General features: G+C 50.8%; 1 protein-coding gene across 5 annotated transcripts in view; it reads right to left on the bottom strand.

Annotated features, from left to right (window-relative positions):
* The window catches only part of hivep2a (HIVEP zinc finger 2a), a 236,380-nt gene that overhangs the window by 19,708 nt on the left and 199,167 nt on the right, over nucleotides 1-17,505 (bottom strand). For all 5 annotated transcript variants that reach the window (XM_059985531.1, XM_059985532.1, XM_059985530.1 and 2 more), the window contains exons 3-6: nucleotides 14,906-14,975; nucleotides 7,979-13,102; nucleotides 6,962-7,116; nucleotides 174-349 (exon numbers count right to left, since the gene is read on the bottom strand). In XM_059985531.1, the coding sequence (XP_059841514.1) occupies nucleotides 174-349; nucleotides 6,962-7,116; nucleotides 7,979-12,502 (4,855 nt within the window). In that variant the 5' untranslated portion in view covers nucleotides 12,503-13,102; nucleotides 14,906-14,975. The remainder of the gene's footprint in view (nucleotides 1-173; nucleotides 350-6,961; nucleotides 7,117-7,978; nucleotides 13,103-14,905; nucleotides 14,976-17,505) is intronic.

Raw genomic sequence — 17,505 nt, 5'->3', positions numbered from 1 at the left:
TCTCCTTTCTGAGGCATCGTCTTTTGAGAATCTCCTAGGTGCTGGGGAGGCTAGCACCCATAAGGGGCTGGCTGAGTTTACAATACTTTTATGTCTTTATTTATAACACAGTTTGCAACTATTGAACAATACCTTCACCACAAGTGACAGATACATTTGGTGAAAAAAGTTACCTTTAGTTTTGAAGGCAAAGTTACAGAACTTGCACATGAACGGCCGGTGGTCCGTGTGTGTACGGATGTGTTTCTTCAGCATGCTTGGCTTTTTACACCGAATTCCACATTCCTCACAGATATACTTCCCCCTGCCTCGTCCCCTCACGTAAACATAATCTTCATTCGACTTGTAGCTGCAAAGAGAAAAAGAAACTTCCATTTATTCATTTACTTATTAATATTCAGATACAGATTAGGCAGATTGTCACATTTCCCCCCCAGGGAAAGATAGAAATAATAGAGGACAGAGCTGTAAAGCAAGTGGTGAAAGATCTGAAAGGGATCAGAGGAGAAACTTCTTCACACAGAGGATGGTGGGTATTTGGAATGCGCTGTCAGAGGAAGTGGTTGAGGCAAATACATAGACTGCTCAGAAAACTGATGGCGGAGCGGAAGAAGCCGTTCCTAAAATGTTGTGTGTGAGTCTACAGGCTCCTGCGCCATCTTTCTGATTATAGGAACGAGAAGAGGGCACGTCTGAATGATGAAGGGCCTTAATGATGGATGCCTCCTTTCTGAGGCATCGTCTTTTGAGAATGTCCGAGGTGCTGGGGAGGCAAGCGTCCCTGATGGAGCCAAATAGTGCTCATTTCAATCAATCCATCAATCATTTATTTATTATTTCATTCTTATCTATGTTTCTATTATTTTTATTTGGAGATGAAGCACAGATCAGGCCCTTCCAACCCAACGAGCTGCACTGCCCACAAGCAATTGAAAGGGAAATCGAGGGAACATGCACCTGTCCTCATCGAGGGATCAGCAGTGGAAAGGACGAGCAGTTTCAAGTCCCTGAAGGTCAACATCTCTGAAGATCTATCTTGGTCCTAATATATCGATGCCATTACAAGGAAGGCATATTTCATTAGGAGTTTGGTATGTCACCAAAGACTCTCACAAATTTCTACAGAAGTACCATGAAGTGCATTCTATGTGGTTGCATCACTGCCTGGTACGGAGGGGTCGGAAAAAGCTGCAGAAAGTTGCAAACAGCATCCCCAGCAAATGAGGGCATCTTCAACAGGCAAAGCCTTAAAAGGGCAGCATCTGTCTTTAAGGACTCACAGGACATGCTCTCTTCTCATTGCTACAATGAAGGAGGAGGCACAGGAGCCTGAATATCTTCTTCCCCATCACCATCAGATTTCTGAATGGCCAATGAATCCATGAACTCTACCTCACTTTTCCCTCTCTTTTTGAATTTATATTTTATATTTCTTACTGTAACATAGTTTTTAACAGGTACCACTGTACCTTGCCACAAAAAAATCAAACTTTACGACATATGTCAGAGATAATAAACCTGCTGGTCTTGCCTACTGTCGACACAGATCAAATCATTACACAATGCACTGAGGTAGCCCAAGGTAAAATGGTAACAATACAGAATTAGGTGATAATAACCCTGATTTTGTTTAAACTGGAGTCACCCCTCAACCTTCTTCACTCCAGAGTTATGAGAGGCTTAAACAGGATGGATAGTCATAGACTTTTCCCCAGGGAAAGGGAAAATGATAGAAAAATCAGTATTTTTTGAGGCATGTCAGCCAAATGATCACTAATAGGTGGCCATCTTGAGGACACAAGATAGGCATTTAAGTCAAAATTGTTCGATTGGACCTAAGAGGCTGTCTCCATTCAGTATAGCTCCAGATTCTAATAAAAGCCATCCTTTAAGATCCCAGACTATGAATAAAAGAACACTTCTGTGTTACCAATTTTTAATTGGATGTTTGAAGCAAATCTTTCTCTTTCTGCCTTGTAGATTCACATTAGTGAGGCAGCTTCTTTTTCCCATTCTCCTCGAGGGACCCTCTCCCTAATAGGGAGACAGAGAATGAAAATGTAGAGCTCCCCATCACATCTTTGGTTCCTAAGTGGCTCCGAAGATTGGATGGACAGCGTGATAGCCTTTTCATAATCGACCTTTTCCTCCCACACAGCCCCCTGTCTGCAACCCTGTTAATGTCCCCTCTGAAAGGCAAATGCAAGAACTTGCAGAGAGTTGTGGACACAGCTCACGGAGTCTGTCTGCACTTCACGCTGCCTTGGTAAAGAAGTCAACATAATCAAGGGCCTCTCCCATTCCAGACATTCTTCCTTCTCTCCTCTCTCATCGGACAAGAATACAAAATCTTGAGACCATGTTGCACCAGGCTCCTGGACAGTTTCTATCCCACTGATTTTGGACTCTAAGAAAAACCTCATACATGATACAGTTTTGGTTTTCCAATCTTGCATCTTATTTGTCTGCCTGCACTGAACTTTCTCTCAACTATTCTGCAGATGCTGGACATCCAGAGCAACACATAAAATGCTGGAGGAAATGAACATCTACGGAGGGGAATGACTTGGACTGACACCCTTCAACAGGACTGGAAATGAAAGGGGTCTTCTGCTTGAGCTCAGTTTCTCCAGCATTTTGTGTTTGTTGCTCTGGAAAGGAAGAGGGTAGAAGCCAGAGGCCAGAATATTTCCCTCCCTACACCTTACAGCTTCTTTCCCCTTCCTTTCCAGCCCTGAAAGGTCCTGGCCAGAAACGTTGACTGTTTATTCCTCTCTGATGCTGTCTGACATGCTGAGTTCCTCCGGCATTTTGCGTGTTTCTTTGATTGCTGTAATTGTTTTTCACTTTGCATTACCTCAATGTACTTGCATTTATAATGGTCAGCATAGATGGCAAGCAAAGCAAATTTAGTCACTGTATCTTGGTATATCTGACAATTAGTAAACTGATTACCAAACAAATCGATCCCTGAAGGGGCTAAATACACTTGGCCCTACTTGTCCTCCTCCTGAAGGGAGAATGCTTGTAATTTAAATGAAAGGAATTGGAAACATTTGGTGGAAGGACTACAGGGAAAATATATAACCAGCTGTTTGCCTTAATGATGGACCTCAAAAAGGCCGCTTCCATCATTAAGGGTACCCATCACCCAGGACATGCTCTCTTCTCATTGCTGCTATCAAGGAGGCGGCTCAGGAGCCCAAAGTTTAGTTCAGGACTCAACATTTTAGTACAGCTTCTTCCCCTCTGCCATCAGATTCTGGAATAGACAACAAACCCGTGTACACTACCTCATTATTTTCTTCTGCAGTACATAGTTAATTTAATTATATTATTGTATTGTATACTTTTTAATGTATATTGCACTGTACTGCTGCTGCAAAACAACAAATTTTATGACATGTGCCAGTGATATTAAACCTGATTCTGATTTTAAAGAGCTGGCAGAGGCATTGATGGATGAGAAGGTTCATTCAGGGGAATCCTGCCTCTCTCTGGTTCTGGTTAACACCCAAGTTCATTATCTGTTCTGTCAGATCCAGGGAACTTTGGTGATTTTCCATAGGGAGCATTCCTCCAAAACCATCCTGGTTCCAAGAGTGTTCTTCCCAAAGACTCAGTCACGTAGCCTGTCTCCAGCTCAGAGTGAAACAGGTCGACCACCCTTCCTGATTATGGACAGATATTCATCATTCCCATTACTTATTCAACAGTATGCACGTGCCCACAGCAATGCTCAGTACCCATAGCAACCAAAACTATCTGTTACCTACAGCAACTGGGCCCCTTAAAACTGATAGCAAGCAGATGCATTCTGTACCCTTCCGCTATGGGTTCTGAAGGGTGCACTCCATGCACCCTTCAGTGCCCATAGCAACCAGTACCCGTAGCAACCAATGCCATGCAGTAACATAGCAACCAGTACTCTTCACCATCTACAGCAACCATTTTCATTCAGTACCCAAAGCAACCAATGCCATTCAGTTTCCATAGCAACCAATGCTATTCAGAACCTATAGCAACCAATCCCTTTGAATGCCCATATCAACCAGGCCTCATCAGTGCCAACAGCAGCCAGTGCCATTCCATACCATAGTAACCAGTGCCATGCAATACCCATGGCAACCAGGCCAATAAATTATCCATAGGAACCAGTGACATCCAGCACACATGGCAACCAGACCTATACATTACTCATAGCACTCAGTACCAACTATTTCTGACAACTACTAGTGTCAGTTGTAACATATAACTAGAATCAGGTTTACCATCACTGGCATATGTCATGAAATTTGTTGTTTTGCGGGAGCGGAACTGTGCAATACATAGCAATAAAATAAATTATGATTAAAAAATAGATATCTCTGCACCTCAGTTGTGCAACTGAGAACAAAAAAATAAAGAAAATCGTGAGGTAGTGTACATGGGTGCATTGTTCATTCAGAAATCTGATTAAGCTGTTCCTAAATTACTAAGTGAATGTCTTCAGGCTCCTGCACCTCCTTCTTGACAGCAACAATGAGAAGATGGCACATACTGGGTAATAGGGGTCCTTAATGATCGATGCCACCTTTTTGAGGCATTACCCTTTCAAGGTGTCCTCAAATTTGGGGAAGCAAGTGTGAGTGCCTGTGATGGAGGAGGAAGAGTTTAGAACTGTCTGTAGCTTTTTCCAATCCTGTGCAGTGGCCCCTCTACACCAGATGGTGATGCAGCCAGTTAGAATGCTCTCCACAGTACATCTGTAGAAATGTGTGAGGATCTTTAGTGACATACCAAGTCTCCTCAAGCTCGTAATGGAATAGACACTTTGTAATTGCATCAATACATTAGGACCAGAATAGATCTTCAGAGATGTTGACACCCATGAACTTGAAGGTGCTCACCCTTTCCACTGCTGATCCTTTTGAGGACTGGTGTGGGATTCTTTGAGTTCTCCTTCCTGAAGCCCACAATTTTATTGAAATGCCCTAAAACGATGGTGCTTCCTGAAGTACCCACAGATGAGTCTGCAGATTTCAGCTGTAGTAGTCCTAAATGGGAATATTTTAATGATTCTCATCGGAGCTGCACGTGAAGATACTGTATATTGACGTAGCATCCAATGTCATCCACTACCTACAACAACCAGATCCATGCCCTGTTTGAAAAGAAAGCACTTCCTGCCACCATTTTGAGGGCCCTGTGGAATATCCCACACAGAATGCTGGAGAAACTCGGCACCTATGGACAGTCAACATTTCTAGCCAAGATTTTTTACCTGGACTCAACACCTCACCTTTATTACAAAGCTATTGATCGATCTGAGGGGAATATAGATGGTCGAGGGTCATACGGGACAGGCCAAAATTATTAGAGGACTAGAGACATGAGAGAAAAATATTCCTTATTTTTCAGCCCATTACCTCTTCCACCTTGCCCTCCCACTTCCTTACTTCATTCCCCCTTATCCCACCCATATACTCTCCCCTCATCTGATTCACCTATCATATTCCAACTTGTACCGCCTATTCCCCCCTCTTTCATATTCTGGCTTCTTCCTCCTTCCATTCCAACCCCGATGAAGGATCCCAGCCTAAAACATCATCTGTTTATTCCTCTCTACAGATGCTGCCTGATCTGCTGAGTTCCTCCAGCATTTTGTGTGCATTACTCTAACAACTGCAGAATCTCTCAGGTTTGGCAAACTGGCTGGCTGGCAAGAATCGTCCAATCAGGGAACAAATAGTTTTGACCGCTTTGCGTTCAGTCCCAACATCCTTTATAAGAAACTTTGTACGTTCTTCCTGTGAGCCTGAGGGTTTTCTCTGGGTGCTCTGGTTTCCTTCCACAGTCCAAAGAGGTACTGGTTAGTAGGTCAGTTGGTCATTGTAAATTTCCGTGATTAGGTTGGGGTGAAACAGGAGCTGGGCAGTGCAGCTCGTTGGGCTGGAAGGGCCTGTTCCATGCTATATCTTTAAATAAAATTTGAAAAAAACATGCCCACAATGGTCAATGTCTGTTAAGCTGAAAAAGATTCACAAGAATATTATTGGGATGGGAGAGCTTGAACTATATGAGGAGGCTGGGCAGACTGGGACTGTTTTCCCGGGAGTGTAGGAGGCCGAGGGAGTGACCATTCAAAGCTTCAGAAAAGCACAGAGGATGGATCCACAAATCTGAAACCCAATTCTTATTCTACTGTGCTCCTCACAACACCTTAGGACACCTGAGAAAATGTCTTCTCTATTTCTCTCACAAACAGGAGAACATCTGCAGATGCTGGAAATCCAGGCAACACACGCAAAATGCTGGACAAACCCAGCAGTCCAGGCAGCATATTGTCGACGTTTCCAGCCGATGACGCACGGCCTGCTGAGCTCCTGCAGCACTTTGTGTGTGTTTCTCTATTTCTCTGCCGGGTCTGGAGGACCTGATTATAGGTTGCATAGGTCAGAACTTTAGAACACAGAAGATTGAGATTGGATAAATGCAAGCAGGCTTTTTCCACTTAGGTTGGATGGGTCACAAGTTAAGGGTGAAAAGTGACAAGTTTAAGGGGAACATGAGGGGAAACTCCTTCACTCAGAGGGTGATGAGAGTGTGGAATGAGCTGCCAAGTGCATATTCAATGTTTAAGATAAATTTGGACAGGTACATGGATGGTAGGGGCATGGAGGGCTATGGTCCCAGTGCTGGTTAATAGGAGTAGGCAGTTCAAATGGGTTCAGAATGGACTAGATGGGCTGAAGGGCCTGTTTCTGTGCTGTAGTTTTTATGACTCTATTGCTGTGGCTATAGAAGAAACACACTGGAACGTTACCAGGAGCTGGTATCTACAGCCCCCAATTCACACCATAGCTGTGTCAGAGAGAAAAATGTTGAACGCAAAAAGCTGGTGCACAAAATAATTTTTAAAAAAGGTTATGGTCTGGAAATGTTTTCACATCAAAGATGTTGGTATCCCTGGGATACCTACCCTCCATCGAAGATTTTAATTCTTGTGGGTTCAATCTTGGTTCCGTGGTCTTTGGTGGCACACGCCTCCATTTTCTCTCTCTCCTTTTCCAAACTTGCTGTTGTTTTCCTTCCGTTTCTGTCACTCCCTTGCTGCGAGGATTCGTACCATTTAATCTGCGGACGGCAGATGGCACCTTGTTATTTCTCTCTGCGAAGTAGTTCAGTTTTTAACCCTTCCCGGTTCAGTGGGGCCTTTTCTGCCTCCAACAGTCAGGGACAAATTCACCCTCGCTCAGGCAGAGAGGCTTCTCTGCACCTGCCTGCCCTTTCAGTGATCTGTGGAACCCTGCTGTAACCCCCCACCACCCTGTCTCTGACTGTTCTCTCCGCCGGCTCATAAATTTCCTTATGCTTTCTTTGGAATATTCTTCCATGAAGCCTCTTTCACTGGCACCCAGATCACTGTGAGCACCAAGCAAGAGCTTCGTGTGACTTGTAAAACATTTCCCTCCTCCTGATCACATTCTTTCACTTCACATCGCGTGGCACTCTGAACCTTCAGACAATAATCTACCAATATTTCATCTTCACAAAAGGAAATAAAAACAGCAATTATGCCCCAGGCATTTCATTGTGTGTGTGTGTGTGTGTGTGTGTGTATTTGTGTTTCTGTATGTGTGTGTGTTTCTGTGTGTGTGTGTGTGTGTGTGTGTGTGTGTGTGTGTGTGTGTTTCTCTGTGTGCATGTGTGTTGATTCTGTGTCTGTGTTTCTGTGTGTGTGTTTCTGTATGTGTGTGGTGTGTGTGTTTGTGTGTTTCTGTATTTCTCTGTGTATGCGTTGTTTGCGGGTGTGTTTCTGTATATATACGTCCGTGTGTGTGTGTGTGTGTGTGTGTGTGTCTGTCTGTCTGTATGTCCGTGTGTGTGTGTGTGTCTGTCTGTCTGCATGTCCGTGTGTGTGTGTGTGTGTGTGTGAAATGGGAGAGCTGCCAGGCCCCCACCCCAGCATGGTTGAACGACAGTGGCTTCCATTTACCTGTGCCAGGTGCTGCTTCCAGCTGCTGGAGGCCACCAATTTGCCGGAGCTGGGCCAGCCGGCTGCCGCAGTGACGTAGATTTCGGGCCGAGACTTCTGCTTGGAGCACAGCAGCGCGAGAGCCACCTTGGTGGGGGTGCCGGGCGGGTTGGGGTTGTAGGAGCCAACGCACCAGACGGCGTAGACGGAGGAGCCAGGGGAGGCGTGGCGGGCGTGACTAGGCCGGGCGTGGCTAAGGAAGCACCAGCTAATGGTGGCCGGGCTGCGCAGGCTGGGGAAGGGCGGCGGCGTGGCGAGGAGGTGCTGTTGCTGGGGCGGCAGTGGATCGGAGGCCTCAGCCAGCAGCGGGGAGGCCCCAGGAGCCCGCACTGCCATCCTGACTGGGAAACGGCGAGCAGCGGAGGAGGAGGAGGCAGGCTCGGGCGACGGGACCAGCGGGCTCTCCCCGGTGGCCATCTCCACCTCAGAAAGGGTACCAGGCCGGGCCTCTTGCGAGGAAGAGGGTGAGGAGGTTCTCCCCTCCTTTAGTTCCGTGGTACACCGCTGCCTCACCAGCTGTGGCTTGCTGGGCTTGGTACAAGGGGAGGAGGAGGGGGAAGGGGAGGCGGGAGAGGGGGAGGAGGAGGGGGAGGACTCCCTCAGGCTGAGTTTCTCCATCATCTGGCCACAGATCCTCTCTTCCTTCACTCGCTTCTGCTGCTGGTTCTCCAGCACCAGCTCCAGGCTGCTGGCCGGAGAGAGGACCCGCTTGCTGCTGCTACCAGCAGTGGCAGCGGCTGCTGCCGGAGAGCAGCCCTCGGGCAGCCCAGGCCCGGAAAATGAAGAGAACGAGGAGGAGGAAGAGGAGGAGGAGAGGGATGAGGAGAGGCGCCAAGGCAGGAACGGAGTGCGCTGCGCAGGTGGCGGTGAGTCCACACGTGGAGTTGGGCCAACGGGCTGGAGGTGGCGGCGGCCGGGAGCCGGCGAGTGGCAAACACTGGTGTAGGTGACGCTGCCATAGCTGGGCACATGGGCCTGGATCCGGACCGGGACAAGCAGCTGGGTCGGAGGGGTGGCAATGGCGGAGAGGGAGGCCAGAGCGGGGCCAGGCCCACTCGCCCGGCTTGGTGAGTGCTGAGGGGAGGCCCAGGGAGAGGTTGGCCGCCCCCAGGATCCAGGACGGGCCCCAGGCCTCCCCTCAGAAGGCCAGGCCTCAGGCTCCGGGGCAATGGCATCGGGCACTGTGACACGGAAGGGATGGGCCTTGAAGGCTTGCACATCCCCCTGGTAGAAGGGATGGGTGTGGTTGGGGAGCTTGGCCTGGAGCTGGGTGCAGGCCTCGAAGCCAGGCGACCGTCGCCCTGGCGACGGCGAACGGAGCCGAGGGTAGGCCTGGCACAGCTGCATTGTCTCGGGTGCTTCGGGGCCCTGTGGGCTCTCGGATCCCAGGCCGAGTGTGGCTTGACGCACCAGGAAGCATCTCCGTCTTTCTGTGGCTTGGGATGGTGGCAGGATGGGAGGCGGAGGAGGCGAGGAGTTGGAGGAAGCTGACAGGCTGCCATAGTCGAAGGACTTGCTCCGGGTCTCTGCCCCCTCTGGGCAGGGCAGGCAGGGCGACTGTTCTGAGGCTGAGCGCCTCATTTCCTTGAGCTGAGGCCCGGCCGAGCCAGTCGGGGGCACCGTCAGGTAATCGGCCCTGGACCCCGCGCCGGCCACCTCCTCGCGCTCCAGTGACAGCGACAGGCCAGAGCCGTGAGACCAGTTGCTCTCCTGGCTGGGGCTGCGGCTCGGCGGCCCTGAATCAAGGCTGGAGGAGTCGCCGGATGAGTACTCGAGCTCAGCCAGCCGCAGCCTCTTCTTCTTGGGAGGCAGCTTCTCGGCAGGCAGCTGGCACAAAGTCTCACTGCGCTGCGGCCATTGGAACTCCTCAACCACCCGGTCGGGCTCCCTGGCTGGGAGCTCCCGCTCCCTCTCCCGCTCTCGTTCGGGCCGGTCGGGCTCCTCCGTCACCCGGATCTCGGGCACCTGGATGTTGCGCTGGCGCACCAGCTTGGGCTGAGGGGATGGGCCTGAGGCTGAAGCGAGGCCCGCCGGTGGGAGGGCGATGGAGGTCTCAGAGAACTCGGCTGGTGGTCCCTCTTGCACCTCGGAGGGTGAGGCGTCACCGGCTGGGGTCACCTCCATGGATTCAGAGTGTTCGAAGGAGCTGGGCCGGCTGAGGGAATTGGTGTGCTGGATGACGGAAATCTCATTGCCGCCAGGCCGACGGCAGGTTTGGGGTGAGGGGGGCCAGGCTTCAGGGCCCTCGTCAGGACCTGGGACATCCCACTCTTCTTGACTGGGCTGGGCCTGTGGCCTGTGAGTCTGTGAGGCCTGAGGAGTGGCCCGAGCCCCGGGCTCCTGCTCCAGGCTCTCAGCCCTGGAGTCACACAGGGAGGCCAATGAGGTACTGGAGCCACCGTATGGGCTGCCGCCATCGTCACCAATGCCAGTGACTTCCTCTTCATCACCCACGCTCTTCTCTTTCCTGCGCTTGCGGAAGGGCAAGGTGTCAGGACCCTGGCTACCAGGCCTTTGGGGCGAGGCCTGGGAGAATACTGCAATCTCTGGGCCAGCTCTGGGCTTGGGCGCACAGTAGAAGGTGCGGTGGGCCTCAAAGTTGTCCCAGAATTGGTATTTGATGCCACAGGCCTCGCATTCAAAGGCTGGACTCTGTCCCTGAGCCCGTGGAAGCACTACCCTCCGGGCTTCGGCCTCACTGGCTTCCCCTTCCTCCAGCCCGGGGACCGGCCTTCCGCGAGGGCGGGTGGCCTCGGCCTCGTCGGGTGGTGATGGCGCCTCCAGGCCGGGTACCAGCTCAATGGCAATCTGTCTCTTGAGCAGCCGCTGGTGGGAGCCAGGCGGGAGGACGCCATCGCAGGAGGTCAGCCTCTCGTCGAAGGAGTGGCTACCCCGCAGGAGCTGAGGCACGGCCAGGCCACTGCCTGTGGTGACGGGCATGGAGTTGCTCCTGGTGAGCTGGGAGCCGTCTCCACTAGGGACACCCAACAAGCAGGACTGGGCCTTGTCTGACCGGGGCAGGTCTCTGCCTTCTCCCTCACTGGGCAGGAAGTAAGGCCGGCTTTTCCCGCTGTCGGGCAGAGCTGGCTCCCTCAGCACCCCCTCGGGGGTCACAAAGCGCATGATGTTTTCCTCGATCAGCCTCTCAAATTCGGGCCCCGCCTCTTTGGCCCCTGCCACCACCCGAGACTCCAGGGAGGCCTCGTTCACCACCACGGACCTGGGAGCCAGGCGAGCAAACTTGCCGAAGATGATCTCAGCATAGGACTTGGCGGCCTCGGTGTCAGGTGGGCTGGCCTGTTGCTCAGCGCTCTCGGAGCGTGAGAAGTAACCCGAGTCGGTGCTGCCCTTGCTGTGTGGGCTGAGCAGGTGAAGCGACTGCTCGCTGTCCCGGCCGCCCCGCTTCTCACTCAGCCTGAGCGCCAGCTTCTGCTTGACGGCCCGCTGCCCGCTGTAGCTGCGGCCCAGCCCTCCGGGGCTGTGGCAGGCCGGCTCGGCCTTGACTGGGGGCGGAGCCTCGGACTGGGTGCCGGCTCCCTGGGCCCGGGGCACGATGAGGATGGGAACCTTCATGGGAGGGGGAATGGGATGGGGAAGGGGCTCTCCCTCGGCTGGTGGCATTGGACCCCCCGGCCTGGCCTTTGGGTATGTCTCCTCGTCGGCGAGAATGAATCCCATGCCGCGCCCTGGGGGCTCCGCCTCATCCTGTGTTGAAGGCCTGCTCCCCAGCCGCACCTCCTCGTCCGTGTCAGTGCTCTCATCTCCGTCGGAGGGTGGCGGCTCGGCATCCTCGCCAGGCAGGGCAGCTGGCTCGGCCGAAACAGCGGGGGCCAGGCCGGCCTTGACGGCGTGGGCGTGCGATTTGCGGTGTTTGTAGAGGTTGCTCTTGGTCTTGAAGGAGAAACCACAAGGGCCACAGGGGTACGGCCTCTCGCCCGTGTGCGAGCGGATGTGTTTCTTGAGAACGCTAGGCTTGGCACAGGCCCGCCCGCAGTACTGGCAGATGTGCCGGCCTGGCTTACGGGCCTTGCGCTCCTCCCGGGCGCCAAGCTGTGGGTGGCGATAACCAGTGGCAGAGGGTGGGGTGCTGCCTACCTTCCTGGGCTGGGAGCCCAGGAAGGGCTCGCCACACCCGCCCAGCTCTGGCTGAGCGCTCAATTGCCAGGACCCTCCCTCAGGGCCCCTTGCCTCAGCCTCACTGGATACCTGATAGGGCGGTTGCCTGGGGAAGGCCGGGTACGGGGGCTGGGTGTAATGGTAGGGGCTGGTCAGGAGGTGCTGGCGGCGGGCAGGGTCAGGGTGAGGAAGTGGAGGGGGAGGAGGCGGAGGAGCCTCGGAAGGAAGAGCCCGGTAATAATTCTGCGTGGCCTCCGCCTGCCTCCTCGGCAGCTCGCTGGCAATGGGAGCCCATTCCCTGCCGCCTTGCCCAGCTCCTCCAGGTTCCTGCAGCTGGGCAGGGCCCAGAGTGACCGGTCTGGGCTCCATCTTGCAGGGGTGGAGTTTGGGTGGGAAGGAATGGTGGGGGTGGGGGGGGGTGCACAACAGTGGTCGGCTCTCTCCAATGATGGGGGTCTCAAGCCTGGCCTCCTCCTCCCATCGGCCAGCCGGTGTGCCCCCTCGCCACCGGTTCTGCTCTGGATGCAGTCTTGCTGGGGGTCCCCTGGGGCCCCCCCCTCCACCAAGCTCTGCCGGGTGTCCGATCGCCCGCCGCTGTTTAAAGTTCCGTTCCCTCACAGGGTCCACTCCTGGGCCGAGGATCCGACACAGCCCTCGGCCGACTAATTGTACAGCGAGCCTGGGGAATACTGTTTGTTCTCTTCAGTGCTGCCCTTCCCATTACAAATCGGCATCCTGGTCAGACGAAGTGGGCCGAGCCTCCACTTTCCTACGATCCCGCACCATCGTCACGCCAGGAAACGTTGAAAGCTCGGGCCAAGCGTCTCCTTGAAGTCCTCTTACTTGGTGTTCAGCCGGTTGTTCTGGCCGAGGCTGAGGCTTCCCCCTGCCTTTTCGGGATGGAGTGAGGAGGAGGTGGGCGGCGTACTGTTTTTTAGATGGCACTGGTGAAGATCAGCGACAACTTGCCTATAGCAAACAAAACAAAGAAAACTACTAACTACTTTATAGATTCCACTTTTTCTGGTAAACAGTCACTGCAGTCCACAGCCTTTAACTTCCCTTTCAGTGTGGGGCTTTTAAACCGCCCGTATGACCTGACTTTTTTGCAGTGTGTATTGAAGTATCAAAGTCGTGGGACGGTTGTGATGCGGTATGAATTGAGGTGGCGGGGAACGAGCCGTAGCTGGATCAGACTTGGAGCCGATTTGAATCAGCAGAACCGAGGCGAGGCGTCGGGGCCTAGAGTGAGGAGCAACTCAAGGCTGGGTCGATTGAAGCGCTGGGCCAGACTGGAAAGGTGAGAGTACAGGCCGAGTTGAGGTGGCGTGGCCTGAGAGCGAGGAACAACCCGTGGTTTGGACGATTTAAGCGTTGGGCCTGAGTGAAAGGGTCAGGGTGTTGGAGCCGGTTCAGCTCGCTGCCCTGAGAGATTTACTCATCTCTGTGCTGAGCTCAGGCTACGGCCTGCGACTAATAAGCTAATGGGCTGGCTGCACTGATGGTTGGCTTTTAGGCTGTGGACTCACTTCCGTGAACCTCAGTTGTTTGCCCGATTTGTTGTTTGCACAGTTTTTTTCCCTGCACATTGGGTGTTCAACAGTCTTTATTAATGGGTTCTGTTGTGCTTTTTTGTTTGGTGGCTGCTGGGAAGGAGACGAATCTCCAGGTTGTATATAGTGTACATACTTTGATAGTAAACGTACTTTGAGCTAAGATGACTTCTTGCAAAAGTAGGATAGAGGGAAAGTGTGAAAAGGACAATTAATTTGCAAAAGAGACGTGTTCCAGGAAAATGTGTCATAAATTGTGATCTTTGTAATGGGACCTATTGGAATAGCAAGTGTTGGGTACTGCAGTCTGGGAGCTCAAATGGCAAATACAAGGGTCACCAAGGCAGCTTGGCAGTTAGCACAACACTACTACAGCACAGGGTGAAGTTCAATCCCAGCAACTCTCCGTAAGAAAGCTTGTAAGTTCTTCCCTTGTGCGTCTGGGTTTCCTCTGGGTCCTCCTCCAGTCCAAAGGATAACTGGTCATTGTAGATTGTCCCACAACTAGGCTAGAGTTCAATGTAGGGTTGCTGTGCAGGCTGGAAGGGCTTATTTCGTGTTGTATCTCTAAATAAATAAATCAATTAATTTTCAGGTGATTGGAGGAAAGTATAGGAGAGATGTCAGCGGTAGGTATTTTACAGGGAATGATGAATACATGGAGTGGTGGTAGAGGCTGATACATTAGGGAAGTTTAAGAAATTCACAGATAGGCACAAGGATGACAGAGAAGTAGAGGGCTGTGTAGGAGGGTAGAGTTAGATTGATTTAAAGGTAGGGTAAAATGTGAGCATAACATCTTCAGTTGGAGGGCCTGTACTGTTCCATGTTCCAATGAAACTCCTGAGTGGACAAGGACAGCTGTTGTCTGCTCTGCATCTGTCTCACAGATCTGGTGCAGAACAGCTGGGTAAAGCTCGGGCTTTAACAGTTGGGTAAAATTCTTGGAACAGGCCACAATGAACGATAATGAGTCGATCCGTAGCTGGGGAAGAGATGCCCTCCTCCTGTTAGACTGTTTGAGGGAATTTATTTTTTATTTATTCTTCTTCTCTTTTAATATTGTATATCTGTGAAATTATAATGCACTGCAATGTCCTTTGGGATCAATGAATTATCTATCTCCCCTCCCACAGAGAATGAAGTGGACAATATTCCCCACCAAAAACCTGAACTCGAAAACTCAAAATTTACAAGCTAATACTTTGCAAACCATTACCTGTGTATCCTTTGGGCTTTTTACCCGGGTTAAGATAATCCCAGCAGTCCTTTATTGAGGCCCCTGTTATCTGGAAATGAGTAAATGGAAACACAATGAGAGAATGCCCATAGATTGTGAGCGGTTACAGGTTAAAAAAGACAATAAGAGATCGGAACAGAAGTAGGCCATTCAGTCCATCGAGTCTGCTCTACGTAATAAATCACGCAATAAATCAGACATAATAAATCACGTCTGATTTATTATCTCATTCTCCATAATCTTTGACACCCTTACTAATCAAGAACCTGTCAGCTAATTAGGTATTTTTGAAGAGTAATCGCGTTTTTTTAACAGTCAGATTCAAAGTCAGTCTCTTTCTCCCCACCCCACACCTCTTCCTCTCCTTCTTCCTATCTCTTCTCTCCCTCCCTCCCCCTTTCCTTCCCCCTCTCTCTCCCCCTCCTGTCTCCCTTTCTCTCTCTCTCCCACCTCTCCTCCCTTTCCCCTTTCTCCATCTCCCTCTCCCTTGCTCTTCCCACTATCACTTCTCAGGCCAGATCATCCCCTGTCAATGTCCCATTGTAACCTACAACAAGCTTCTACACCATCCACATCTACAGAGGGAAATGTATACAGGCCCAAATGGGCTTTGGCACAAGACCATACACCTCGACTGGAGCCCTCGTTAAGTGCCTTGACCCAAAAGAAGACAAACAGTGCAAATCAAAAAATAACACTGCAAACGTGAGTTATAGAGTCCTTGAAAGTGTCTTGACCCAGAATGTTGAACCCTCTGCTCTTGATTTGTACATCCGTACCGTGACCCATTAAAACTTGCTTTTAAACCTTGACAAATACAATTAAAGTTTAACTTGGAATGATCCTCTACCTCTCGCGGAAGGAGTTCAAGTTGAAACATTATCTACTCTTTCTTTCTACACTGCCGGCCAAACTCATTGTAGGTTTGTCCCTCTGACTCATTCCAATCTGCTGAACTAATCCAGTGCAGGCAGCTTTGGCATGTGACGGGTTCTACAACTTTGACCAAGTGAGGCGAGGTCACACACACTCCAAGGAACATTCAAGGGATCCCACAACAAAGTGTGTGTTTAACAGGCGTTTGGAATTTGTGGAACTGTGCAACAAGGAAATCATTTAGCTTGGGTCAAAGTTAAAGAAAAAACCTTTCAGGCAAAGGCTTCACATGTTTGAATGTTGTGTTCACTGATCTAAACAAGACGTCAAGTTGCTCCATTTGAAAGCAGAGAAGTAGAAACTGTTTTGTAAGACCAGCTTTACTTGTCACATGTAAAGTACATCGAAAGATAATATGTTTTGTATGTGTCAAATCAAATCAACAAGGATTGTGCATTCAGGATTGAGGATGGCAAACTGGGACTGACTTAATGAGCATGGTCAGCATGGACGAGATGGGCCAAAGGGTCTGTTTCTGTGCTGTAGGACTCTATGACTCTGAAAATCCATCAGAGGTCAGTCCCCGATCTTGGGAAAGAAAGATTAAAGATTGGCTTTGTTTGTCACATATGCGTAGAAACCTACAGTGAGAGGCATCAATCATGTCAAATCAAATTAGTGGTGATCGTGTTGAGGGCAGCCTGCAAATGATACCATGCTCCTGCACCAACATAGCGTGCCCACGGCTGATGAACCCTAACCACATGGAGGAAACTGAAGCACCCGGAAGAGATGGCGCCAGAGGTTTCTACAAACGTAGGCGACTTCTTCCAGTTCATCCGTGAAACAGCTTATTCTCATGTCTGTCTTTTCTTTTCAAGGTGGCTGGGGTCCTATCGGAGTCCGTGGTCTGCAGCTACAGCTCAAACTACGGTGCTTCACGTGTGCTGAGTTCTCAGTCTGGCTGTGTAGCCTGGCATTTCTATATCCCCACGCTGGATGATAAAGGAAACAGCCTTTCCTGCGATTTGAGAACTGCGTACTGTATGTGTGTGAGTGGGTGGGGAGGTGGGAGGGAGGAATGGGGTTCGTTTCACCGTTGTTGCTTGGTATGTTCTGTTTTGCTGTGCTCTGTATTGTTCCAACGAGCATTCTGGGTATGCTATGTTGGCACCAGAAAGTGTGGTGACACTTGCTGGCTGTCTCCAGTACATCCTTAGTTGTGTTAGATGTTAACACAAATGACGCATTTCCCTGTATGCTTTGATGTACACGTGATAAATAAATCTGAATCTATTCATATTTATAATTTACAGATTCTAAAATTCAAGATTCCAGGTTGTTTAATACCATTTCCAGTAACAAAAGAACCTTCCATTCCAGAATAAGAAGGTGGGGGAAAAGAGGGAGTATAAGCTGGCAGGTGACAGGTGAGACCAAGTGAGGGGGATGCTGGCGGGTTACTTGAAATTACTGAAATCAATATTGAGGCCATCAGGTTGGAGGCTACCCTGACGGAATATGAGGTGCTGCATCTCCAGCCTCAGTTTAGCCTCATCTTGGCAGTAGAGGAGGTGGCAGGCAGGCATGTCAGAGTGGGAATGGGCGGCCACTGGGCGATCCTGCCTTCTGAGGCAGATGGAGTTCATGCGTTCGACAAACTGGTGCTCCAGTCCGCGCTGGGGTCTCACCGATGCAAAAGA

Source organism: Hypanus sabinus, chromosome 12, assembly GCF_030144855.1.
Source record: "Hypanus sabinus isolate sHypSab1 chromosome 12, sHypSab1.hap1, whole genome shotgun sequence".
NCBI lineage: Eukaryota > Metazoa > Chordata > Chondrichthyes > Myliobatiformes > Dasyatidae > Hypanus > Hypanus sabinus.
The sequence above is the reverse complement of the archived record's forward strand: the minus strand, read 5'-3'. Positions and strand labels throughout refer to the sequence as shown.